Genomic DNA, 27,161 nt, shown 5'->3' on the forward strand with positions numbered 1-27,161 from the left:
AATTTTTTTTTCCTCTTATTGAAGAAAAGCTTCAACAGTTCAAAAGTTCATATAAAGCTACACATCTGATGTTTCCACACGAAGCACCTGTTTGTTATGCAGTTATAATGACTACTAAATCTTATGTATAAGGAACAGACAATACTAAGAATATCAGAGCCTAAGTTCGCCAATTAAAATTATTTTCACTGTAACTTCCATTTTTTACTCTGGAACTGCATTATTCCCCACTCAAGAGCACTGAATGAGGTACTTCTATCATATCTAAGATATGTTAGCTAGAACAGAATTCTTGAAAGACCTTCTTGAAAGCTGCCTTACTGCCTCTCTGACAGCTTTGCTGAAACAAATTTGAAAAGCCCAGATGAGGAACAGAAATAAATATGCTGTGCACAAGTGTATGTGACTGCAGGAAAAAAGAAGTACCAACAAAGTTCACTTTTTTCCCAATAGAATTTTGCAATTAATATCACTGCAGTTTTATACATGAAGAATTACATTGAACAGAGGCTTTAGCTTGGGCAGAAAAAATTTAACTGTTGACAGGGAACAAGACATCTGCTTTGCCCTGCTACTGTTCTATTCTACTATATTATATTTTCATTAATCCAGAAACTGAAAAGCAAAAATCACTTTGTATCAAACTCAGGGGACATCCTAGAAAGATTATTAATAGAGATTCATAGGGTCTTTGTATGACATTACTGTATATTCCCCCATATTCTTCCTGCCATAGATGTTACTTGAGCAATCTGTACATAATCTCCATGGGTATTCACATCAGTAAGAGCAAGACAAAATATATACAGTAGAAAGAAAAACCCCAACATTAATTTTGTAATCAGGGTATCTTTTTTTCTTTTTCCTCAATGCTCTACATTTCCTGTTTTCACTTATTGAAAGCCTGGCTCTCTTCTCAGTTAGAGTAAAGCAAATTGAAAAGACACTTCAAAAAATTTACCTAAGCTAAGAAGAGTGAGCAAAACCAGAAACAAGTCTTTCCTTTCCTCTTTCAAACAACAGAACACTTGACACTGCCAGCTTGTATTTTCAGTCACAGGAAAAAATTTGAGGGGAGACAATTTTTCAGGATTTGCAGCAGCGGTAAACAAATGTCAACCTATACAAATTTGAGGAAAACGATGGCTGTCACTTAGACTTTTTAAAACTCTGACCAGGTGAGAAAAGCAGCCCAGACAAGGACCTCTTCATCTGACTGCACCACTTCAAATAGAGAGTGCCAGAAAATCCAGAAGCCCTTTTTGCTGCCTGACTCCCCTTATAGTGTAAAGATGGGTTGTGTTCTGATCTTAAATTTTATTTTCTTCAAAATACAAAAATGCTTCATAAGAAATTAGCACTCATCAATGGAATAAAATTAACACAAATTCATAAAGAAATAAAAATTACTTAGAAAGGTATGGCAGAGATGCTAAGATCATATATCTACTGTATTTGTGCAGTATAATGTCACTTTGACCAGGGCTAGATTGACTATGTACTGAAAAATCCTGTAACTTTGCACAGGCAGAACACATTGCACAGCAGTCAGTGTTTCCATGGGAATCATAAAGATTTTCTTTGCTTCTGTGTGACAGGGAGAATAACTTTAGTACCATATTATTAAGCTGCTGATTCAGTTATTTCTTTCCTCTTATGTGTGTGGAAGCAAAGGATATGGCAGCAGCATCAAGACTACATCCAGGAGGCACTGCTGGATGTAGGAATCTTTTTAGTTGGTCTGGCACATAAGCACATACCATTTCTGCAGGTTGAATACTCCCCAAGCATTTTATTCATGACTTAACTCTGATCAAATTAAACAGAAAGGGATAAAAAATATCCTGTTATAATCAAAAGTGTAACACAATAATAAGTAACATAATTAACTAGCAGCAGAAAAAATAATCCCACACATTAGCTGGTAAATATTCCCCACATATAATCAGGTGAAAAACCCTGGAGCCATAAGGGTATATCATTGTTATGTGAAAAATGCAACAAGTTTTGATTAAAATCTCTATTCCCTGGGATCATCCCATCTAGTTTTACTTAACGCATCATTGCGTAGCTTCAGTAATATTTGATAATGTGATCTTTTTCCAGTAATGCTGTGAAACAAACAGATGGAGACAAAAGCAGATGGAATGTAACGAGTTCACTAAGTTCAGATGAGAGTTCAGGATCAACAGACTCACAAGGGTTTAATTTCTGCTTGTTCATGTAGCTGAAATGTGAATTGTTCTTTCTCCTTAAAAAAACACAGTGATTTGTGCACACTGTGCACTAATGTTCTGAGATGCTGATTCTCCTCTTCCACAAAGATCGATTCTGACACTGTCCCATGCTAAGCCCATGAGAAGACAGTTTTCCTTCCACTTCCCCTTTATACTTTTGTTTATCTTCTCAGTTGAGAACTGGTTTGAAACACAGCCCATGTTTTTACTAGGTTTTTCTTTCAAATGCAAAGCACAGCAGCAGACAGAGCTAATGGCAGTTGAAGATTTTATCTGTTATAAGAAAAAGCTCTTTCTCATCTCTTTTAAGCTTACTTCCTATCAGTCTTACTAAATGCCCCTTGGTTCTACTGCCAGGGATTTGAAGAATAACAAGGTCTGTCATATCCCACTCCTGCCTTAGCCTCCTTATTCAAGAGATCCGACCTTCTAAAAATAGCTCTCTCAGAATAGCTGTTCTATTCCTTTAACCACTGAGTTGCCATTCTCTGTACTTTTCTTTATCCCACTATATTCTTCTAGCATTGTACAGAACTTCATACAGTACTAAGATTCCATGTAGTGGCAAAAACATGCTTTGTCATGTGCTCAGTACCCTCCCTGATAATGCACAACAGTTTACTGGGGTCTTTGGGCTGCCACTGCACCATGAACTGATGATTCCAGGAAGCTTTCTGCAATAATCCCAAGTGGTTTCTCTGGAATTATAACTGCCCATCATGTTAGCATGACTTTTATCTTCCTTACAGTCATCTAATGCTTTTTTGCTCATTTAATACATCACCATATTATTTAAAAATCACTACTGCTAAATTTAAGAAGCCATCTAATTTTAAATTATCACTTCAAAATAAATATGAATACCAGAAAATCAAGCAAAACTAACTTATCCTAGCAAAGAAAAATTGTATCCACAGAATCGCATTCTGTTTAGATTTAAAAATCGCAATTATTTTTCTTTCTAGATTAACCCGCACATCCTCCCATGTGTGGTGTATTTGCAAGTTTGAGTATTGAGAATATATGTACAGCCCAGACCTACAAACAGGACAGCATCAGCATACTGTATGTATTGAACCAGAATAGGAGGAAACCCCTGAGTCTCTTAGATCATGGGCCTCAGGTTCAGGAATGAAAATACGCATGTGGGAAAGCTCCAGAAGAAAAGACAAAAAACAGATAGAGAAGAACATCATGGACTGACAGCATAGATTGTCACAGCACAAAGATCCCAGCATAAGCACATGAAGCTTTTCAGGGCATCCAGGATAGGAAAAAAAGGACGAACTTAAGACAAAAGCACAGCCTACATCCAGGAAAGGAGACAAAAGGCTGAGAGTAGACTGCCTTATTGCCTAATGACTCACAGAGATGAAGTAGAAAGGAAAGATGAAAGATCACATTATTCATATTCACTTTCCAAAGGCTATTATTGTTAACAATCAAGAACAACCCAGGAGACATTATAAGACCTCAATAACCAGCATCCATTATCTTCTGTGACCCCACAGTAAATGTTTGCCGGTCTATCCAGATACATGCATGTACTAAAATGTAAGTATGTGGGTATTAAAAAAATAATTTTCCCCCTTTATGTGGTCTTGTCTCGAGCTTTGCTGTTATTCGTACATGGTTTAAAAGAAAATAAGTTATTCATCCCCATTGTTACTAAAGACAACATTACTACTCCGACTCCTTCCAGCTACTGACTACAAACAAAATAACAATCTATTTGCTGAAATTAGAGGTGTTATTGGGATCAACAAAAAGAAGAAATTAGTTAAAATCTGTTTTTACTACAAAAGTATAAAAATCCAATGCATTTTTAAGGTAGAGATTTCACATCAGCCAGAAAAGATAATGCTAATGCATTCTCTGTGCACCTCTGTGTTGAGCACAGCTATTAAATGGAACAAATTTATTCATTCAGTTCCCAAAAAACCACACACAAAAATCCCAAACAAAACCACAAAAACAAACCCCTAACCACACATGGTAGTTAATAATCTCTAGTCTAAAAGAGACAGCAAAAGTCTCTGTATGCTGTTTCCAACTGATTAGCTGTCTGACGGCTAAAACCACACTTGTAGACTTAGATGAAAATGCTACTATCAATATAAACCAATTGTCTTTAATGACCATACAGTTTTAGGTCTTTTTCTTCTTCATAAGCCTTATCACATTCTCAGAATAGCCAGGAGAGTGCTGAACAAATGAAGTAAACGTTCAACAGTATATTTACCTTCATTACTCAATCTGTAAGATTCTGAAATTCAGAAGCGACACTTCACAATAAAAATACACAGGAACTTCAACTACAACCATAATTTTGCATTCTGTTTCAATTTCACATAACAACTTTTTCCCCCCCACGTAGCTATATATTAAAGGGAGATCTATTAATTTTTAGTTCTTATATATTTATATATATACGTATTTTATGTATTTGTTTATATACATGTAGGTTTACATATAAAACAAATACATATTATTTACTACATTTCATAGGCTTGCTTTATAGATATATATTTGTTAACTTACATTTTCACTAATATCAGTACTTTATGCTGCTTTAACATCTTAAACCTCTTATGTCTCTGGCCAGTTAATCCAGATTTATAGCTTTTCTGCACGCAGGGTTTTCAAAGCACACGGACAATTTACCGGATTTACTGGTAAATCTGACTGTCCTCTGGAATCAAACTGATTAACTAGATTGGAATTGCTTAATGTTGTCTTAAAACTTCAATGCAATAATAGACATCTGCAAAAGAATTTCAGTCAACAAAGTCTGTTAACTGGAAAAGCTAATTTCATCCAGTTCTGCATTACGAATAATTTTACCAGTACTCTTCATGACTAATAAAATATTACATAATGGGAACTCTTGTCCTCCATTCTCCACTGAAATACCTTGTTTATTTCAGAAGTTCAAACAGTAGGTAAGATAGTTGTAAAACTACACAAACGGTCTAACAAAGAGAAGTACTAACTTTTTTAGAGCGCATTCCAATTCATTCTTCTCATTATCTGCTTCTTGGAGCTGGGAGAAAATTCTGACCAAGAGCTCTTCAAAATTGGAAAGTAAATGAGGTTCATCTTTTCTTAGCTGCAACCAAAGTTGCTTCACATCACTCTCACTGAAAGTAGAGATCATAAAGGATTCATTAATAGAGAACATTTCTCCAGCTGCAATAAATGTTCACAGCATCATAGTAGATGGAGGCTTAAGGGCATCCCTAGTCAGAATACACAACTTATTAAAAACAAGGGCTACTTAAACTGTGCCAGATTTGACAAGGATGAAGTCGATGGGAAATGATGGAAACTGCATTTATTCAAAAAAATGCATCATAATGTGTGGTCATTAATGGCTGCAGATTATCACAGGATCTGCTTGTTTAGTGGGTGCCCTGCCAGACACTTCATCTGAACAGGAATGGATAAGAAAGGAGAGATACAATGAGATTCAGTGTGCCATCCCATCACTTCTATTAGAAGCAAAGAGGTTTTCATGAATCTATGGTGAAGGGAGCAGTGCAAAAGCTAATCAAAACCCCTTCCTCGTAAGTTACTTAGACATGTTAAGAAATTGTGTTTGTACTGACTTCTTCCATTTTCAACATATTTTGATTTTACTGTGAGTCCGCTACAAAAATCAGAATAAAACATCTTGAAATTTCAATTTAAAGACTTACCAAGATAATGTTTTGTTTCCAAATATGTTCAGCAGATACTGGAAAAAAGATGCTCTACCGTGAATGGCGATGAGTTTCCAAATACTTTGCCTATATTCTCCTGAACAACTTTTTTGTTTGTTTATTCTTGACTCACTCTCTTTCATGTGCATTGTAAGCCTGAACCTAGCCAGCAAAGAGTGCTATATTTAAAGGACAAATTGAGGATAAGGATAGAAAAAGTGGGTGATGAAAATCTCTTCAAAATGAAAGCCTTTCAGGATGACTGACAACCAACTGTTACCCGTAACAGGCAATCAGGTGAAGAGAAGGACTGAGGAGCACTTTAATGTCATGGTAAGAATCACTGATGTATTTCTTAAATATTCCTACCATCTGTGCAGATTCTCCCATTTTTGCTCCATGCTTTTTTTTGTTCTAGAACATTCCTTGTGGTTGAACAAAGAATGTTAGGCCTACACACAAAAAGATCCTAGTGCAGGTTTTACGTTCCATGTTTCAGAGTGAGCCATTCTGGCCCTGGAAGAGATAGTGTTATCAGAATAATCACAACATGCAATTATGCATGAAGGGGAGAAAAGGCAGAAAAACAGGAGAAAAATTCCTTTCCTATGGTTAACTGGTGCACTTTAAACACAGGCCTTGCCAAAAAAAAGCAGTCATCATGCATTGTTTGATTGAAAATCAGTGGCATCTGTGGATTATATGTTAATTATGTTCAAAACCCACGACACATAAAGTAGTTTAGCTTTCATATGGCAGAAAAACAAGTTTCATATGCTTGTAGTACAATAGTTTTGCTCTTGGAAATTTTGGTACTTTATCTGACAACCAAGAAAATTAATATTTTTAAGAATCACTGTGTTACTGAGCAGTCTTGGTTCTTGTTATTTACCTTGGATTCAATTAAAGTAAAACCCAGAGATTAATTATAAAAAATCATACAGTTGATTACTATTGCTGCAAAGACTCACTCATTTAAAACCTTTTTAGCTCCAAGCCGATCCATCAGATTGGAGAACTGGAATTCTTCATCCTCATCATCACCCATGGTCTCTTTGCATATAATTGGGCAGGCTGTTTCACCTGATTGCTGCATCATGTCATTTTTCAAAGCAAACTGCCCCAAAAGAAACTGGCCTAAGAATTAGAAATTACACATATTAGCATTTTCAGAACTCAACTATAAGAAGCAATGTAATACTAAATATACTAAAGATCAAATTTTACAGTAAGTACAATTTGTGAGGGAAACACCTACACTTGTTTACAGGCAGAGTATAATGAGGATGAGGTATGGCAAGAGGATCTCGAGTTCTGTGGCTGACTTTGTGCCCACTTTAATGTCTAACCTTCAGTAAATAACTCAATTCAAAATTCACAAACCTAATGAAAAAATTCTTATCTCCATACCAAAAAAAAGACATAAATTGTAGTAAAAAGCACTTCATAAATTTGTGGCCACATTTTTTGATATGTTTAAATAGATGTTTGGAATCTAAAATAACCATAGCATCGGTTACAAAATTGATAAAATTGATAAAACGTACATCAAATAAAATATAACATTCTTTTTAATGCATGACCAAAGGCACACTTCAAATTCCTATATAAATTTCATACAGAAAGCTGTATTTTATTAACAGTAGTTGTACAGTGAGGATGCAGAAGTGAAATTGCCACATGAATAATCAATACACTTGTGCTCGGCTGAGGCAGACCAGATACATTCCATCAAGTTCTAAATGTCACAGCTATTTTATTTGAATATTTGCAAGTCAAAATTTTTAAGGAATCTAGGCAAACGGGGTATGCAGAGGATTTTTTGTTATATTCTAAACACCAGTACAGAAGTTACCATAGACACAAGGAAACAGAAAAACTGGTCTGGTTTTATGGTCTTATTAACTCCATCTTGCATTTTTTCTCCAGCACCAAGCAGAGAATGTTGACAACAGAACAGAATATGTTGCAAAGAAAGGCTACAGTAAATTTCAGATTTATCACCATTTACAAATATGAACAGGATTCTCCCATGATAATTGGTGCAGTACAAGTTTTATCCAGATACTACTCTGCTTTCTCCATGCTCTAGCTTTCTATAGCAGCCTATATCTAATACAGCTGCTGCTTCTGCTAGGAATACCAACATCATCACCCAGCCAAATGTTTGACTACCTAGCCTGGAAAATACCTGTGAATGTTGTGTAGAAGGTTAAAATGTACCACATTTTACACTGTCTATCTGTCTTTTGTGAATCCTATACATAGGTGCTGTGTCCATGTCCTTTGTGTGCTTGTGTGTGTGCAAGTGTGGGTGCCTCTGGGATACACATTTAACTTCACTGCCAGTTGAATCTGCAAACAGGAGAGCAGTGGCCACGTCCTCCTTGTTCTCTGGACTGGGCTCCAGCAGTTGAGCAGAAGCAATTTCCAGGATCTGGAGCTGCTGGACATGGGAGCCACTTACAACCTCACTAAATAAACAGTTTTGGTTTTGCAGGGAATACTTATGAAAATAATCTTCATTTAACTGAAGAAATATGTAATTTACTTGTGAAAAGTAAAGCAGTAATACATTATTTCATTTTTAAATAATGGCAATTTTCAGATTAAACCATAGTCTATTAAGATACTTGATCTAGCTCTACAATGGAAGAGGTGGGACATGAGAGAATTAAGATGTCAAACCACTGGTGATCTGAAAGCAAAAGTTAAGGTATTATATAAATACTATAAATAAATAGTATAAATACATAGTATTTAAATTGGGATTTCATGTTTCAATTCACACACAGAAGACATTCCATTTTCTAGAGAAAATGCTAAAATTTAAGCACAAAACTGATTTTGCATAAACAATCGAAAACAGTCTCCCTAACATTGTCATCTTATCTGGAATGTCACAGCTGGCGAGAAAACAAACACAGACAACAAGACAGTAAGAGTGCTGTTGCAAAACAGGCAATTACAAAGAACTTATTAGCTCCTATTATGCAGTAATAAGTGCCTCATCCTATTTTGTTTTGAAATAAATTAACATTACTTGAATTAATTTGTTGTAGAAGGCATTTCCATAGCTCTAAGGACAGTGGTATTCACACATTTTTAACATTGTCTTACATTAATCTTAGAGACAATCTTAATTATCTTCCAGGTCTTATGACCTGATTGAAATAAAACACAAGATTTCCCCCCTCCTTCTGTTAAGACAAAATGCTTCTTTACTGATGTGAAGAGTACAGAACACGAATGAAGCTCAATACAGGAGACACGCTTTCCAAAACTCACTGAGTCCTGTGATGAACTCCTTTGGAGTAAGTGAGCCATTGCCATCAGCATCCAATGTAATAAAAACTTTTTCAAGCTCTTCCAGGCTAAGAGGTAACTCAGGAAGCAGTCTCTGAAATGATAAAACATACGGCAACTTCATCCATTACTCCAGAATAAGAGGAAGACTAGATTCTACAGAACATCTATAATACAGAAGGATAGGTCCTTTGTTTCCCAGAGTGAAAATCCAAACACATTACAGAGTTAAACAAGATCAACTGAGGGACATTTGCTTTAATAACTTCTTTATTTACCTTTATGAGTCCATTATGACAAAGAAGTGAGAACATGCTCCCTGTGACACAAATTCCAATCACACAGGGGAGAGGAAGAACTTAAGGTAGAGACTCAGCATCCTGGTGGCTACTGGACAATCTTGGCAGCAGAAATGTATGCCTAGTTCCTTCCACATCATGAGGTCAAGCAAGAGACTCACCAGATGACTACATTATAGAGGATATACTGTCCTAACTAAAGCTGCTTCAAAATATGTAATTTTGAAAATAACTGCATAAACAAACAAATAAATAAAACAAAGCTAAGAAAGCTGCGTGGTCCAAAGACCAAGGACCTTCTGATCCTGTAACAAGTTAAATGTAGTTTATGACTGTCTACTTCTGAAATGCAGCATGCTTACACAAAAGAAGACATAACTTTATGAAACCATCTCCACAAAACTACATTTTTTTCCCCTGATAATCTTGAGACAGGCATAGAAGAAAAAAGAAAAAATTTGAAAAACTGATCCTAATGGATTTACTCCAATTCTTTTGACAGTGTAGACAGATTCCCAGAAATAGGAGGAACTGGAATGGCAAACTACAACAGCAAGGATTTCCAGTGGGAGACATTAATAGGAAGATTAAAACACCAGCTTGAAAAGCAGTATAAATACACACCAGTGAAGTCCTCTATTAGTTAAGCTTTTAATCCCCCCCCCCCAAACTGCTGTTGTATATAAAACATACTAAAATTGCAAGCTAGTCGGCTGATAAAGTTCATCAGTTTAAAACTGTTAAAACTGTTGCACTGTGGGGAAGGGAGTTAGGGCCAAAGAAAGTTTCTCCTTCAATCCAGGTACAACAGAAATGACTATTCAATATACCAAGCCATATAGGCAAGGTAAGAATTGGCTGAGTGCACTAACCAGGATCTCCCTGGCTGCAATGAAGGCTGCAATGGACTGTATGAGCTGAAGGAAGAGCAGTAAAAGGAATTCCAAGGCGGTCTTGAGAAATGAAATCAACAGTTTCTAAAGGACAGAACTATCTAGAACAGCCAAAAAGGGATTTCTGAGCAGGATTAATTGTGAATTGTTGCCTGCTTCCAAAAAAACAAAGAAAATTTACTTCATCAGCAATATATCTGGTCACCAGTTTCTTACTTAAACACGGCCGTCTTCCCAAAGGTTTGGATTTTAATCTCTTAGATCTAAAGGGAAACTTTTAAAAATGAGCTTCTGTTGTAAAAGTCTTACAGCCTATACTGCACTGATGAGGGAGGAGGTGCTTCAGACAAATTACTCTTTTTACACTTAAAAAACCAGAAACTGTACCCCTACTGCCAGGTCTTTGGGACCTGCTGAAGAAGCACTTCTTGAAAGCTGGTTGTCCTTGTCTGACCATGCCATCCACACAGACCCACTTGCTATTCCAGTACAATGGCTTGTGGGTCTTGCTGCAAACCTGACTGAAAAATACATGCTTCTCCAAATATAGCTGGACTGCCCTAATGCAGTATTCAAATTCTGATGCGAATTACACTAATTTTACAACAGAAACCACCACAATTACTTCTATTTTCTTGGGAAAGTATATGAAAGTATGAGATTTTGAGGAATGCTCCATTAAATTTCCTGTGGATAATTTACAGACTTTGATGAATTAGGCCACACATTGTTACTAAGATTAAGTCAATCTTTTCACAACCACTTGTTTTTATTCTAAATAAAATAATTAAATTTTTTTGTTGTTAGGAAAAGAAAATGTTATTGGTCTCATAATTGTGGTTTTGTTTATCTGCTCATTTCAGGTTTACTGTAAAATCCTTTAAATATGAGGCTCTCGAAAATTTTAAAAGAAAAAGAAATAAAACATTCAGAGATACTATTGGAGCTTCAAAAGAAACTATCTGCATTGCCACTAAATGTGCTCTGTGCTTTCATGACACCTATGCTTAATTCTCTGAAAATACCAAGCTTTTACTCTGCTAAATAAAAAGACAGAGGTCAAATAGCTAAGGGCAAGATCTGAACTCAGTTCTGCTATACACACTCTACAACATTAATTCTCTTTATTCATTACAACCTCAAGACCAAAAGGACGAAGCTGTGGTTTCAAGTCTCAGGTAGAATATGCTTTCTTGCAATTTCAGAAAACCTCTTGTTTGTTTGAAAGTTGAGTACATTTGCTATTAAAAAAAAAATCAGTATTGACATAGTCTCACAATAAACAGCATGATATAATCAGGGAGAAGTAAATCTTTAGTATAATTACCATATTACAGGCACATTAGAAAACTTTGCAAAATTTGTTCCATTGAAATTAACTGGATATCAGATACTCAGCACTCTCTGTTGAAAATCATGCTTGTATCACATGACTAAAGACTGAAACGCCTAATGTTACCATCCTATATTTGAAGCAAAGCTTCATTAATGGTAAGCAGCACAGAACTACCTAACAGCACAATGTAAATATGATCAACAATTAGTACCTTTTAAAGAAAAAATTGATTTACTTTATTGATTTATGTCTTTGCTATAGAGAGAAAACATTATGAAAAGTACAGGAAATTAAAGCAAGTATAAAGAAACACCATCTCAAGTGTCCTGAGCACCTTCATTTTTGCATTTAAATGAACTTACATACACTTACATATATACTGAAGTTGTCAGATACAGTGAACAAGCACTCATGATGAAATAGAAGAAATGTACTTTATTTGTTTTTGCAATCCTTTTTCTATTGCATCTTTAGAACCTGAAGTATAAATTTATCAGCACTCCAAGCATAAAATCCAGAATCAAACAGAAACAAACAATTTTACGTTCCTTGAGAAAACAGGCATTAAAACTTTTTATACACATATATGGTCTTCCACTAGGTAAAAATATATGCCATTCAGTTTTTGGAAAGACAACAAAATTATAATCTACTAAATTCTCTGTAGGTCTAGTTTTACCAAAAATTACCACTGGCAATATATTTGTTTGTGTTCAGTTACTTCAATGAGATAATGTAGATTGGTACAGCCTACAGTACAGCAAGAATCTGCACCCCCCTCTTTTTTTGACTTTGGATAATTAATAAAGGTCATCCGGAAACTCAGAAACACAAAACTGCACAGAAACCACAGAAACCTCTTGAGAGCTAGTAAACTGAGCAGTTTACTTAGATTTTTGGGGGGTTTTTGCTTTTGGTTGTTTTGGTTTTTTTTTTACTTAGGTTTTTGCTCTTTCTAGGTAGTTAAAATTGTTTCCTATATACAGACACATCTTTGTTTCTGAGGACATGGAAGGTTTGTAAATTTTACATTACGTGTTTTGATAGTTGTTTGCAATTAATTCATTTTGCTCCCACTCCCCAATTCTATTTCATCCGTAAGTAGTGAAGTAGAAATGGATTAACACAATTAAACTATGATCTGCATGTCATGCATGAGTTTATACTTGTTTTCTGCCACATACTGGTTCAAATCATCTTATCAGTTCTGTAGTATGCACCCAATCACATTTTCAAAAGATTTTGTTAAATATAGTTCCTTTTTTGTCAACATTTTCAGCAAATCTGATTTTGGGCCCTCAAACAAATTAAACACAAATAGGTAAGGTTACTGCAAATACTGAATAATGCTAAAAATACTGTTCCTCTATACTTCCTACATTTATATGTGATCCAGTTGAGAGTTCACCATTGTTGGGCAATGAAACCAAAGTGAAAGACTTTATTTATACAATTTTACTGAAAAAACAGAAGGATAAAATTGATGGACTGAATACATTCATGACATTGTAGCAAATTGCAAAGTAATGAATTTACTGGTGTTTCAATTTTTTCGATGAGAATGGAATTAAATTCCCGGGGAATTTTTTTAAACTTCATTTACTTTGATTTTCCACTTTTTTGTTGCTTTAACTGGAAAAAAAATTCAGGCATTATGTAAGACTTCAAATATATTATTTTAAATTCCATGTATCTGTTTAAAGTTATGAGGAGGGTGTTAACACTTTTAACTCTAAATTAATCCCTCTCAACTCGTTAAGGGCATTAAGAGCTTCTCTCATTCTGCATTTCACATAACCAATTTTGTTTTACCTGCATGTCTTGACGAGTGACGAAGCCTTTGCCTTCCAGATCACAAATCTGAAAGAACTCTTGTGCTTTTCCCAACACAGTTAGTTCTGGGTCTTGTTCTCCAGTCCTGTCCCTCTCTGCATCTCCTGGTGGCACAGGACTGGCACAGTCTCGTTGTATTCTGTCCATTGTCACAATCTCAGCTCAGGAATATTTTGGGATGCTGCTATCCCATTTACTCATAAATTCTGATCTGAAACCTGCGCATGGAAGGTAATGAAAAAAGCAAATCAGACCCTCTTAATGATGTTTTCCACAATCTCTTAGCAACCACCTATTTAATTAGGCACTAAAGCTTAAAAAGAAAAAAGCTTTTTGAAAATGTCTACCCTTGATGGGTTGCACTAAAGACACTGCAAATGGGATCATGAATCAGGAGGGGGCAGTCTGAGGGAAGACAAAACTAGCTCTGAAATGGAATCTCAAAGCAAAATCAGCCAGTTTGGCAAGAAATATGGACAATCAATCAATATGAACAAGAAAACACAAGAAATATGGGTAAATGCAAAAATAATTTAAAGCCACTACAAGTATTAAACTGGTATCCTTTTGACTCTCATCATCTTAACATCATATATCATAATTTGCATCTAGCGTTTTGGAACACAGTCATATGACAGCTATAAAATGGAAGGTAACTGATGTCTGAAGGAAAATGACGGATCATGGTGTTTAAATCAACTAAGTAAAATTAAGAGAAAGATAATGTATTATGGAATTCTGAAATATTTTCTTAGATTCATCCTTATTACTTAGGACCTTGACTTTCAGCTGTGAAGGAGAAATAATTGCTAGTGAACGTGGTGCAAAGATTTCCCTGTATGATTTTAACTCATTATCATGTGGGTAAACCAAGTAGGAGATAGACTGTTTCACTGTAGTACTGTGTATTTGTGACAGGCTGAGAACATGTGTACAGTTAGCAGCTCTCAGATAACATGCAAAAACTTGACTCGTTATCTGCCTCTTGAATTTGTGTTTCTGCTTTTCTAAGTAGGTCTACCTAAAGTAGCCACAAATTTGTCTGATAATTTTTAACAGATTCAAGTATTTTGTAAGGCATTTAACTATCATAAAGGAATACAGCCTGATTCTGATCCATGCACAACTTGGAACAGCTCCAACAGAGGCCACTGAGAATTGTTTAAATCTGAAATGTACACTGTCTTCAGAGTACAGGCCTTGGCATTGCACAGATGCGAAGGAAGAATCTGAGGAAACAAGACCTTAGGCTTGTCTATGCGGTTTCTTAAGGAGAAAAGGCTCACATAGACAGAGCAATTCAGCCAGAGCCTGTTTTATTTTATGCTTAAGTTCTAACCTGGTAGTGTTTAAAACACAGCATCTTCCAAGAACTTCATAGATGTCACACTTAGAGCTTGCAGTGGCTTCCCATGACAAAGCAATTTCTCTGATAGCTAAGGGTCAGGCAGCTGGATTTCCCATATTGCATGTAAGTATAAATGTACCGTAAACAGGCCATTGACTTCAAATCAAACTAGGACTTTGACAAGCAAATCACTTGCCCCCTCTGAAACCATGTGACAAAAATCTGCAAACATAGGTAATTTTCCTCTCTCTCCCTCCTCTCTTTTACAATCATCATCCTAGGACTGTTCCTCAAATACTCTCTGAAGCTGAAACAATTGTGGCTTAATAGCCAAAGAACTCAGATGTCAAAATCCTTCCTAAAGCAGAGTTACAAGCAAGAGAAGAAAAAACTCTGAAAGAAGCCAAGGAATGGCTACATCCAATGCCATTCTGCCTTAGGAAACTCCTCCTCAGAATGCTTCAATTATAATGTACAGCAGGCAGGGATGTTCTATAAACCCCAAGACCAGCTATTTAAACTAAGCCCCCACCTCTACCTGCACCCAACACACTGCACAGGGTGACTCCCAAAAGGCACCAGAGCCTATCAGAGCACCCATGCCAGCAACTAAGGAGGCCCTGGATAATGAACAGGGCTAGAAAATGCTGTCACAGGAAATATTGGATATTGGTCACACATAAGAAAGGGCTTTTGGCTATTACAGCTGCCTGAAGAGCTGTATTCTTTCTCTTATGAGAAAAATTTCTAGCTCAGAAAGTCTGATGAGCCTTCAGCAGCTGGGAAGATACACAAAGGAAAAGATCACTCCATAACTGCCCAGTTTCTTAATGACTTCACGATGTTTCCAATAATAGACAGTCTTAAAAACAGTAGAAGAGCTAGATGAATCTTTGCTCTCACTCTGTATAGCCATCCACAAGTGGATCAGATGGAAACACCTCAGAAAACCACATTCAAATTACAGTGGTATAACAGTCTGGATGAGATTCTCTTTTCACACTGCTTTTACACACCTGAACTTCACTTACGTCAATACAGCTCACTCCTGGCTGACACCAGCGTATGAGGTAATCAAAACCAGGCCATTGGTTTCAGCTTTGCAGTGACACTAAAAGACAGGTTTAAATATACAATAAATCAACAGGACAAGTGCAGCCTAATAATGGTCTTGACAAGATCTGGCACAGATTCCAAATGTATTGAAGATTTTCTTTTTCACATCTCAACAATTTCTCAAAAGGCCACAACTGCAGGCCCAGTGAATCATAATAGTAAGTTTGCTAGTGCCTGTGGTCTCTGCACAGTCCATTAGACTCCCATAAGAAAAATAAAAAGGAAAAACTGTGCAAGATAGATAGCCAACTGCATGTGAAAAAACAGAAATACAAAAGCAGATTAAAAACAGTGGAACAAAAAGGCAGTCTATACAGTTTGATAGAGTTATTTGCATTTAACAAACAGTACAGTTCAGCAAACATCACCATGCTTAATACTTTCATACTACAAAATAAAATTACGTGCATCATGAGAGCCTCGCCTTCTTACAAGTTGCCCCACCTTTTAAACACACCATAAAAACTTGCTACACAGAGAGTGTCTTCAATACAGCAGAAAATTAAATTAGAGCATATGCAAAAATCCTTATATCCTTATGGCAGCTTCTAAAGCTGGCAGAGTTCATCATAATTCCTACAGTGTCCTGATACTTTGCAAATGCTGGTAACAACATGAAAGATTAAAACTGCAATTTGTCCCACATGACTGAATCAGCAATGTAATTATTTCAAGGCCAGTTTTAAATAACATAGGTAGTTTCATTCACTCATCCATCTCCTTTAAAAAACAAATGGCTTACAAAATCAATCCTATTAAGACCTTTGATTTCCATTCTTTTAGCTACACACTTCACTATGCAAAATAGGTCATATCACGACCTGATGCAAACAAACATCACTCCAAATAGTAAACAAGGATGTGGGCTTTATGAGGTTTTTGTAGATTAATCATGAGGTAATTTTGGACAGGTCTGTAAAAGGCAGGTCACTGTTAATATTTTAAATGACATTTTCATCATTTCCAGTCAGGTCTACTGTAAATCACCAAACTCTAGAGGTACAGAACAACGCCAAGCCACAGATTTCCTAAGTCATGACTTGTGACAGCCCCAGTCTCCTTAACTGTGACAGTTAAAAACGTAGAGCTGTTTTACCTGCATTCATGTCTCTGAGATTTTAGGCATCAGTAAAATATTTTTCTCAGCAACTGTCTACAGGTAAAAACTTTCTGCAGCACACTTCCAAACATATCATCCACAGAAAAATGTAGCAAGCTTACTTAATACTGAGGTCACCTTGGATTTATACAAAAGAGGTAACATTCATGTTTTATGAACACTGGAAAATAAAAATTAGATTGCGTACTTTTTCTACAAGAAATATATTTTCCTACAATCGAATTATCATTGCTAAAATAACCTGTAGCTGCTGTGTAGTATGCTTACACATCAACAGGGACCTCTTCAGAACTAACTTAGTGTCAGAGTCAGTTATCTTTCAGCATTATCCTGAAAAGCTCCTAAAGCTAAAATGTATCACCACAAGTATTTTATGTTAGCACAAGCCTGCTGAAAGAAGTCATTCTGTTTTGCCTTGTGTTTAAACAAGTGTTCATCCAGTTAGACAGTGAACCCTGTTGAATTCTCTCAGTTTAATTAGGAAAGTTTTAATTTATTTAGTTCAATTAAGGTCAAGTGGTCCATCAAGGCAGTAAAAATTTAAAAAAAAAGCAGGACCTACAGAGAATGACGGAGGAATGAGACTGCAGAGACCAAAGAGAGCACCATATATAAACACACTGAAGTACACAGAAATTTGTTAGATACAGGATTGGAGAAAAATGCTCCCTATGCACATAACACAATACACAAGAAGTAAAACTCTTGCTGTAACCTGGCAGACAAGCTAGACATGAAAACTCACCCAAGGATAAAGAAAATAAAGCACTGAACTGCAAAAGGTTGCAAAGGCAGTGCAACTGCCATCATGGAAGAATAGAACCAAACACAAATCTGCAAGTAATGGCAGAGGTGGGAATTCCTTGAGAAAGATGAAGATAGCACTGGACCTCAATGTTACTTTTAGCCATTTTTAAAGATCTTAAAAGACCATTCAAAGTAAAAATTCAGGCCCCACATTTAAAACAACCAGCAGAGATTCTTAAGTTGTGTGCTTAAGAAAATATCTGTTTTTTCTTAACTTTGACTAAGACAATTAACCTTTAAGTCTCACGGAAGCATTATAAAGCTTGACCTAACCATATGAACACCTAGACAGAACTAGATGAAAAAAATGGGATGTTCATTCCTCCAATTTTGACTTTTTAAGTAAAAACATGCAAGTCAGAAAGGCACTGAAGCGTATCATCAAAACCTCTTCCACACAGCCTGAATTCACTTCTGTCATGATGTACACCACCTCTCATGGTTCTCCATCTCAGGACATAGTGCACCATGGAGTGGGTATGGGGAGCTTAACTGTGGAGGAAGAGATCTGAGGCTGGCTGCAGTTCCTATGAGGGACCACAAGAAGATAGTCTGAAAGAAATGTGTCATGAAAATAATTTCAGGGGAGTAGCAAAGGCAGACAACAGAGGAATCCTACATCCACTGGCCTACAAGAGGAAAAACTTTTTAGTTACGTCAAAATTCCTTTCCTGTGAGTAAATTTCTGTGGGAGAACCAAATTCTGTTTACAATCAGGCTTAATTGAAACTCTCCAACCAGATCTGATTAGCTTTTAAAGATTAGGGGAACCGTTAGTATCACCTACTTTGACATCTGCAAGCTTATACTACAATAATGTTTTAGGTTTCTTTAAGATTACTTCCAATTTATTTCCACTTATTTTTATATTTTCCAATATAATTCAATTTATTTCAAGGTAAGGGAGGTTAGTAGAAATCAAGGAGGGAAGAGACCTGGGAGAAGATATTGTTTGTTATACATACATCACAATCATATAAATGAGATTTCTTCTTTTCAGAAGATTACTCATTTATTAAAAACAAAACAAACTAAAACTGAAGCAGAGTCTCCACAATATTAACTGTGAAACAGGAGAAAAACAGAAAATATTATTCAAGTGAAAGCATTAATGATTCCAAAACAGGCTATCAAAGACTTTGAACAGAGACCACTTAATGCCCACTTGGCATTTGTCCCTGGATGAATCCACAAATCCAAATGTTGGAAAAAACCCAAACGATGTCACTCCTGTGCACAATGATGCAGAATCCCAACTCTCTGAATGGTGAACATGTGCTCATTAACCTTTTTTTTTTCACATCTCCATCCAAGGAACTAGTTTTCACAGAGCTGGCAAGAAAATTTTCTTCTTCCAAAGGCCAGTTTCCCCCACAGATGAAGAAGAAAGTTGCCTGCCTGCCTGCCTGCTTGCTGGCCTGTATGGAAGTAGTAAGCAAAACTATTCACATATTAAAATTCAGATGTCCAAAAGTAGCAGAGGTAAGAAAAGGAAGCAGGCAGATTCATTTATTCCCCATCCTGCTCTTCAATATGAAAACACTAGTGAAAAATTTTTATTGCCTAAATTTTAGCAGTTCTTAGGTAACCATATTGAAAAGGCAGGGTGAAGCTAAATGGACCTGCTCAGTGCTGCTAGGCTCCTTCAGAAGTAAGGCTACTTTAAGTAGTTATGATTTTAGCAGAAATGCATCTTTGCCACTTGCTTCACTGCTTAGATACTTCCCTTTTAATGTATTTAAGAAATTAAAAGCTAAGAACTGCCTGGAAATGCAAACTACTTATAAAAGGACACTGAATCTGGGGGCAACAGTCATCATGGAAATCACTGTTGCAAGAATAGTCACAAAATCATCAGAGCTGTGAGAGCACTCTGTGTGCTTCAAGGATCCATGGTCTCCTTCCCTCCCTCCACTGGCTCTTTCTGCCTTATTCAAGGACATTAACTCCAAGAGGAACTCTTCTCTCTCCCTCTTGTTCCTTGCCTGTCTGCTGGCTGCAAGAACCTTGAGTCTGCAAGAAACTGTTGACCTACCTAATACCTGAGCAGGATGGTGGTGTGTGTATGTTTATCTGAGTGCGTGTTTTCTTCACAAATTCTGTCTCTATCTCTCTAATGTACAAATAAATCGTTACTGCATACAAATACAGTTTGGCCAGTTATGTATTATGGGCTAAAACTCTAGCTAATGTCTGTGACTGTAGCATTAGTTTTGATAAACATTTGCATGTAAACAGGACAGACAGTTACAGAACTTGCATCAGAACTATTATAGAGTTATGTAGAACTATTTTACTATTATTTTGATTTCTTTCGAAAACATAAAATTTTAGTTCGGAGATGTAAAACCTGTTCTTAAGAAGGAGCACCTTACAATATATGCAATACATCAACACATTCAAAGTATGGTTAAGTCAAAAGTGAGCTGACTATCTGACTGCAGAGAATCATAGAATCATTTAGGTTGGAAAAGACCTAAAGACTCAGAATGATTTATTGTGTTGCATTGTTCCAAGTACTGAAATTAAATGCGATTAACTATATTGATAACAGCATTATACTATTAAATGGTGTAACATGAAGTTCTGGTAAGATGTATTCCCAATTCATATAAGCTGTTCCATTTGTTGACAAATTATTTGCATTGGAAACAGACCCCCTCCCTGTAAAGTAAATGCATGGAAAAAGTTTAAGTAAAGCAGTATATATCCCTTTTAATTGTCTTATCTTTCAGGTTTTCCTAATGACTCACTGCTAAATGATACTTTCAGCTGGTGAAATGTGGTTGACAAGAACATCTTTAAAGTACACCATTTTCACAAAAAGAATCTTGAAATATTCTGCCTCCTCCAAAACTCTTCGCTAAAAATGTAACTTCTGAAAAAAAAATCAAAACCTTTTATCTGCCTGAAAACCAGCAAAATTTTGTCTTGAAGTCTAAAATTCACTCTCTGTTTCTAGTTTTCAAGGAACGTTCCACCTTTAACCAAATATAAAGGATTCTGAGATGCAAATTAAATATCCTCTTCCAATAAGAATTGATTTTTAATGGAAAAAATGTCAGCGGAAAATTTCAGTCTATTCTGCCACTGACATTAGTGGATCCAAGCTAATACAGATTGCACTAGAGGACCGAGAGACATATTCCAAGTGTTTTCTTAGTTATTTGGCACTTGGTTTGCAAGAGTTATTGTTTTCAAAATTTTCAGAATTTCTAAAACTACAGACTTGCTCTTGGAAACCACCTTTACCTGAGTCAGTGGCACAGTTTATATAGGACAAGAGCATGCTAGGGAGGCACAGGAATATTTAATTTGGTAGTCCACTGTTTTTCTATTGTAAGAATTAAGGGTACAGTATGAAACTAGAAGAGTCATATTTTCCTATATGCAGAACAAGATAACCTTCATGCTATCTGTTCAGTGTGGCTCGCTTCCAAGGCCTTGGAAACATATATAAACAAATCCACTTATCTATATTTGATTAGTAGGCTTGGTGTACCTCATCCTGTTCAGTTTTACAAAAAAGCCTCACAATGCAAACAACTAAAAATACATTGTTACAGATTCTTAATTGGATTTTAATTCGCCACTGCTTTCAAGGAGAAATATAGCTTCCTCATTCTCTGTGAGTCAACTAGTCAAAAAGTTATTCTGGCAATTTTGTGCGATCCCTGCCTTCATTTAATACTGATCTTTAATGAATGGAAGTTTCCTTGACACCCCCTCCGTGAGACTAAGGAATAGGATGAGTAGTGAGGAAAAACAGGCTATTGCAATGGTAGTGCAGGTCTGGCAGGGCCCTCTGGAGGTCACAGGCTCTTCCAAGGGACACATATCCAGGCCGCGGCTCAGCAGTGTCGTGACTTCCCCCAGTGCAACAGGTATGGCTACGTCATCGTTTCTGTCTGGCAAAATAAGGCATTAAAGCAAGAGGTAGTCTGGGACACAACAGAATAAACCCACAATACAGAGGCACAGCAGAAGGAGAGCATGAGAAGGAAGTCAAATTAGACTGAGACATGATACACAATAAATCTGAAAGTGACTAATGAGACAAACTGGACAAGATTTCCAGTAAGCTATCCTAGACCTTGCTAATCTGCCCCTGTGGTGATTCAACTTACTGATTGTGGGGAAGAATAGGAAAGGGCAGTGGCAATTACATAAGAAATGCAGGCAATTATTTATCACCAATTTTTTGTTTTTGTTTTCTTTTAGAAACAATAAATCAATTCAGACTGAAAACTCTTGGCCTGACCTGGTTAGATCTTTGTCTGGCAAGAGCTCCAAAGTCTTCAAACTTAGTTTCAGTCAGTTTTTTGACACAGACATCCTGGCAATTCTGCAGGGTAAGTCATGGATGGCAGAATTAATTATGGTTTTGCATCAGGTTAAACTGATTAAATCTGCTTTTTTTAACATGAGAAATAAAACCCTAAAAATATATTACTCCCTCCTTACATTTAGAACTATACGTTCATATATACTTATACTGCATGACAGCATATCATTTCTCAATGAACAGAAAGAGGAGGAAATGAGAGACCTGTTTGAAGCAACACATATATCCTGTGGTATAAAGAAACCACAAGAAAAGCTTGCAGGGTAATGCTTTTCAGTGCATTCATTTCTGCTACTTTCTTTACAGTTCTAGTCTACCACAAGATAAGAGGAAAAGGGCGGGTAGAGGTGTCTCACAGGGAACCAAATACTCCTCCTCCATTTCAGCAGCAGTGAACTCAAGTTTCCAAGAGCTGGTAAACAAGGATTCTGCAAACTATTATTGTCCTAAATCTCATTTGCTATTTAATCCATTCACAGAAATACAACTGCTCTTTGTACTTGAGACACTGACTTCTAAATTTCTTTTCTTGATGTCATAAAAGCTGACAATTTAGTATAAAGAAGATTGAAATTTAATTTTCAGTCTTTTGGGTGTAACAATTCTCTTTTGAGTTGAACAGTACTCAAGTCCATAGTGATAAACTTGGGGACCAGATACCTGAGTCCTTGGAACATCCCACAATCAGCCAATAAACTTTTACTCGTGCATCAGAATAATTCACATATTCTAAAAAGAAAAGTGAAACTAGCTTGAAAACTATTGTTGAAAACCAATATGAAACTAGAAGAGTCATATTTTCCTTGCAACTAAGTAAATTGCAACTAAGAAAATAGAAGAGCATGTTAAATTAGCCAAAGTTTCTAGAGGGATTTCACCTTTCTCCCACTTGTGACACTACCCAATTTTCACTACATGCACTCATAATCTGTTCTACTGGTGTATATTAAGAAATCTATTATCCTGATAGCAGCAAGTTTCTTTTATAGCTGTCATTTAAAGTCATCATAGGCCTTCACGATCAAGAAAGACAGAAAACTAAATCAGGTACCACACAGGTATTAACAGCCGTGTAAGAGTGACACAACTACTGCAGGGGGATACAGGAATCATTTTTACAACCATCAGGAGCAGCAGTGCCTTCATCTTCACCAAGTATTTGGTGGGCCTCAAGGCAGCCACCAGCCACAAACTCAAGTATCTTCCCCGTATCTGCTGCGAAGTGAAAATCAGCGGGGCAGCTCCTGAGGTAACCAGACCATAAAGGGATTTCTCTGTGACAGCGACAGTCAGCCTCAGCACGAAGTTACATAAGGCACGCAGAACTGCAAACACAGCCACCATCAGTCAACAGCACTTTTAGGCACCACCTTTGCGAAACATTCCCTGTGTGGGAGGAGTCACGACAGCTCGCACCCTCCGCACTCAGCTGTCGCTCCCCACGCCAGCCATCGCCCCCCGTCGGTGCCGGCGCTGCTCCGAGGAGGGAGCACGGCAGAGTTGGATGCGGCGCCGTGCGGGCGTTCGCGCTGGCAGCAGGCGATGCGGGGGCAGCACCAGCCTGTTCGGCAGCCACCCCGGTTCATCCAGATACCTTCCCTGCTGCCTTCCAGCCTGAGAGCGAGCTGAGGGAGAGTTAAGGGCAGGGCCTGGGCAGCGACCAGTGCCCCCTAGGCTCTGCATGCCCGCCCCTCCGTTCCTGCCACCCTCCCGAGCAGCCCCAGCTCTGCTGCGCTCCCGGGGGCGGCAGCGTTCCTGCCACCCTCCCGAGCAGCCCCAGCTCTGCTGCGCTCCCGGGGGCGGCAGTGGGACAGGACGTGTCCCGTGCCGGCTGCTCTGAGCCTGCCCAGCCCCTGCCCAGTCCCGCTGGGGCGATGTGCCCTTGCGGACACAGTCCCGCTGGGGCGATGTGCCCTTGCGGACACCCTGCGCTCGAAGAGCAGCTTGCGACAGAGCTCGGCACTTTTGGGACACCGGGGCTCTGCAGCGCAGGGTGAAACAGCAACCGCGAGTGCCTTCCCGGCGGCAGCTGCGCCGGGAGAACGGTCCGGCTGTGCGCGGCAGCTGCGCCGGGAGAACGGTCCGGCTCCGGCTGTGCGTGCACCTCCCCATCTTCCTGCCCCGACTCCTCCGTCCCGCGATGCCGCCCCCAGACTCACCTGCCGCCGCCTCCCGCAGGCGCCCGCCCGGTGCGCTCGACGGGCCGGCTCTCCCCGGGCTGGAAGTGAGACCGCGGAAAAGCTGAAACCACTTCTCTAACTTTGTTTTGAGCACGGGTGACATAATTGGGCGAGGCGGGCTGCGCCCCGAGGGCGGGCCGGCCGTCCCGGCCTTTCCCTCCCTCCTCCCTACCTGCAGCCAGAGCGCGGTTGCCCCGCCCGGCCTGACCTCACCTTGGGCGAGAGAAACTCGCCGTCGGCGAGACCAGAGAGCCAGGGGAACTTGAGGAGTCTCAGTCTTCCCTGGTCCCTCTTGCAGTCAGGACTACATGCACGATGGCTCTCCAGATTAAGGGTGTGGGTAACTTACACGGCACAGGGCAGGAGAGTTTGGAAGGGTGCAGGAACGCTCATCGACAGCAAGATCTTAAGGTGGCGACCAGTCCAAATGGACCATCTAGGATCTTTCCCATCTTGTCATCTCAGACTATCTGACTGCAACTTACAGAAGGTGGTGATGGGAAGACAGAATTAGTTCACATTCGATTCAAAGATTTCACTTAGCCCAAAGTATGTTTTGAAAAGTACCTGCTTCTGGGATCAGGTTTTCTGAGTAGTCCCTCCAGGAAGAGAAAAAACTTCAACATAGTTCTCATCGCTGTACCATCCCAACTGCAAAATAATTCTTAGGGCATGGTATCTGAAGAAGGCTTCATTCGGTTCTTGATCAATCTGGTTGCAGACACATCTAAGACCTCGACTGCAGTGGTCTGTTCTTGGATCCTTACCAATGTTGTCCACAGGTTCAATAACTGTCCCAAAGTAAAGCTCCATTCACCCAAGGCACTCCTTTTCACAGTAAACAAGAGCTTCTACTTGCCTTCCCAACCCATCTTTTGTGAACAGCCTGTAATCCTTCAGGTTTATCTCCTTAAAGTAAGCTACAATACTAGAGCATTGGTAAAAAAGCAAATCTTGCAGCTATAAAGGGGAATGTGAAGACAACCTGCAGGTAGTCTGCCGAATACAGGCACACATGTATGCCTGGTAAAACTACTTACAAAGCACTACAAGTAATCGCTTAAAACAGTTATTAAACATCAGGTTCATTATGTGAGTTTAACTGGGATAGCTTCTGCTTCCCATATTATTATGATTCTTAGACTGTAGACTTGTACAAGTTTCCACAAGGCAAGCTTGAGTGTGGATTTACAGTACATTAAAGTGCCACTCGACAGTTACTGCTCACATTAATGCTCAGTAAAAAGAAGTAAATATTTGAAACTTGCTTACCACAACAGCTGCCTCATATGTACTGTGGGCTAAAATAGGCACACAGGTAGTTATCATGAAATCATCAGCATGTTGAATAGCTATAATACTCTGCATATACTGACTTAACTCAGGCTTTTATATTTAACCTTTTGCTGTGTGAGTAAAATAGCGGGTAAAAGATGGAATTACATTTCTTTTAAATGTGTGGACAATTTTCCAAGATTCTTTCAGAGAAATGAAGGCACACTGTCAGCCACAAGGTACTAGACACAGTTCAGAAGCTTGTGGAGAAACTGAAGACAGCATATAGAAAGTTTCATAACAGCAGGGGATTTGCCACATGCATGGGGAAAAAAGCTCACTGAAGCAGCATTTGCAGACTTAGTGGTAGCATTAATGTATTAAGGCCCCAGGGAATTTATCTGAAAACTGAGGATTGCTAGGTATCTTGTTGCAACAACTCATTCAATTTTCTTCCTTATCATTTAGTATGAGGCAGTTTGGACTTTCAAGTTTCTCTAAGAAAGTTTTGGGGCCTACTAAGCAATAGTAGAAGAGCTGGTCAATGAAGTTTTCTAGGTCTTGTCTAGACAGCTAATGTGATTTTTACATATATCTGTGGATACTTTGGAGTATAGCCTTACAGAGCCAGCTAGAAATAGGCTATTGCTCTCTGGTTTTGTTCTCTCTCAGAGCAAAAAGCCATGGATTCTATTGCACTCCTGTACTGCTGTGATATCATTCAGCAGTTTCTGATCATATACCTTTATATGCACTCCATTTCATAGCTGATGATGGCAGAGACAGAGAGGCTGATAGACTTCAGCAGCCATAGTTTGTTCTTCATGAATAGCCAGAATCAAATCCATTACCATAGATCTCTCCTGAAGTAAGTGGATTGAAAAGCAGTAAACTCATATACAGTGATGTCAGGGACTACGGTGCTAACTGCAAAGGGAAAAAATAGCCCGAGAATAAAGGTTGGGCATGAATCTACTTCTTAACACAGGCCTAAATTGCAGTGCTAAATGGAATAAAGAATTAAACCCTTTTATATGGGTCCAAAATTTTCTTCTATAAAATCTAGGCATAAACTCACTTGATTTTCTTCAAAGACTAAAAGCAGGAGATTTTGAAAAACACTGGGGTGCAAAACATATTGTCTGGAGGTAGGATCTTTCTGCCTGCTACGTTTAATGTACAATGAGTTAGAAACTGGATGACAGTTTCTACCACTGGGTTATACAAATGCCAGAACTACAAACAGAAACATGGTAGGCAGAAGACAGCTTGCAGCGCTTAAGTCAGGAAATGCCAAGTGCAATATAAAAATAAAACCACCACCCTTTAAATAAAACAGGCTGTATTTCACAGTTTATTTAGGGT

General features: G+C 38.1%; 1 protein-coding gene across 2 annotated transcripts in view; it reads right to left on the reverse strand.

Annotated features, from left to right (window-relative positions):
* The window catches only part of CRACR2A (calcium release activated channel regulator 2A), a 54,377-nt gene extending 29,776 nt beyond the window's left edge, over nt 1-24,601 (reverse strand). For both annotated transcript variants that reach the window (XR_003916352.1, XM_008921134.2), the window contains exons 1-5: nt 24,501-24,601; nt 13,585-13,823; nt 9,227-9,338; nt 6,910-7,075; nt 5,231-5,377 (exon numbers count right to left, since the gene is read on the reverse strand). Coding sequence is in view for 1 of the 2 variants with exons in the window: in XM_008921134.2 (XP_008919382.1) it covers nt 5,231-5,377; nt 6,910-7,075; nt 9,227-9,338; nt 13,585-13,752 (593 nt within the window). In the remaining variant the exon portion in view is untranslated. The remainder of the gene's footprint in view (nt 1-5,230; nt 5,378-6,909; nt 7,076-9,226; nt 9,339-13,584; nt 13,824-24,500) is intronic.
* Between the last annotated feature and the right edge of the window lie 2,560 nt (nt 24,602-27,161).

The sequence above is a fragment of the Manacus vitellinus genome, unplaced genomic scaffold, assembly GCF_001715985.3.
Source record: "Manacus vitellinus isolate BGI_N305 unplaced genomic scaffold, ASM171598v3 scaffold_83_pilon, whole genome shotgun sequence".
In the NCBI taxonomy this organism is placed as follows: Eukaryota; Metazoa; Chordata; class Aves; order Passeriformes; family Pipridae; genus Manacus; species Manacus vitellinus.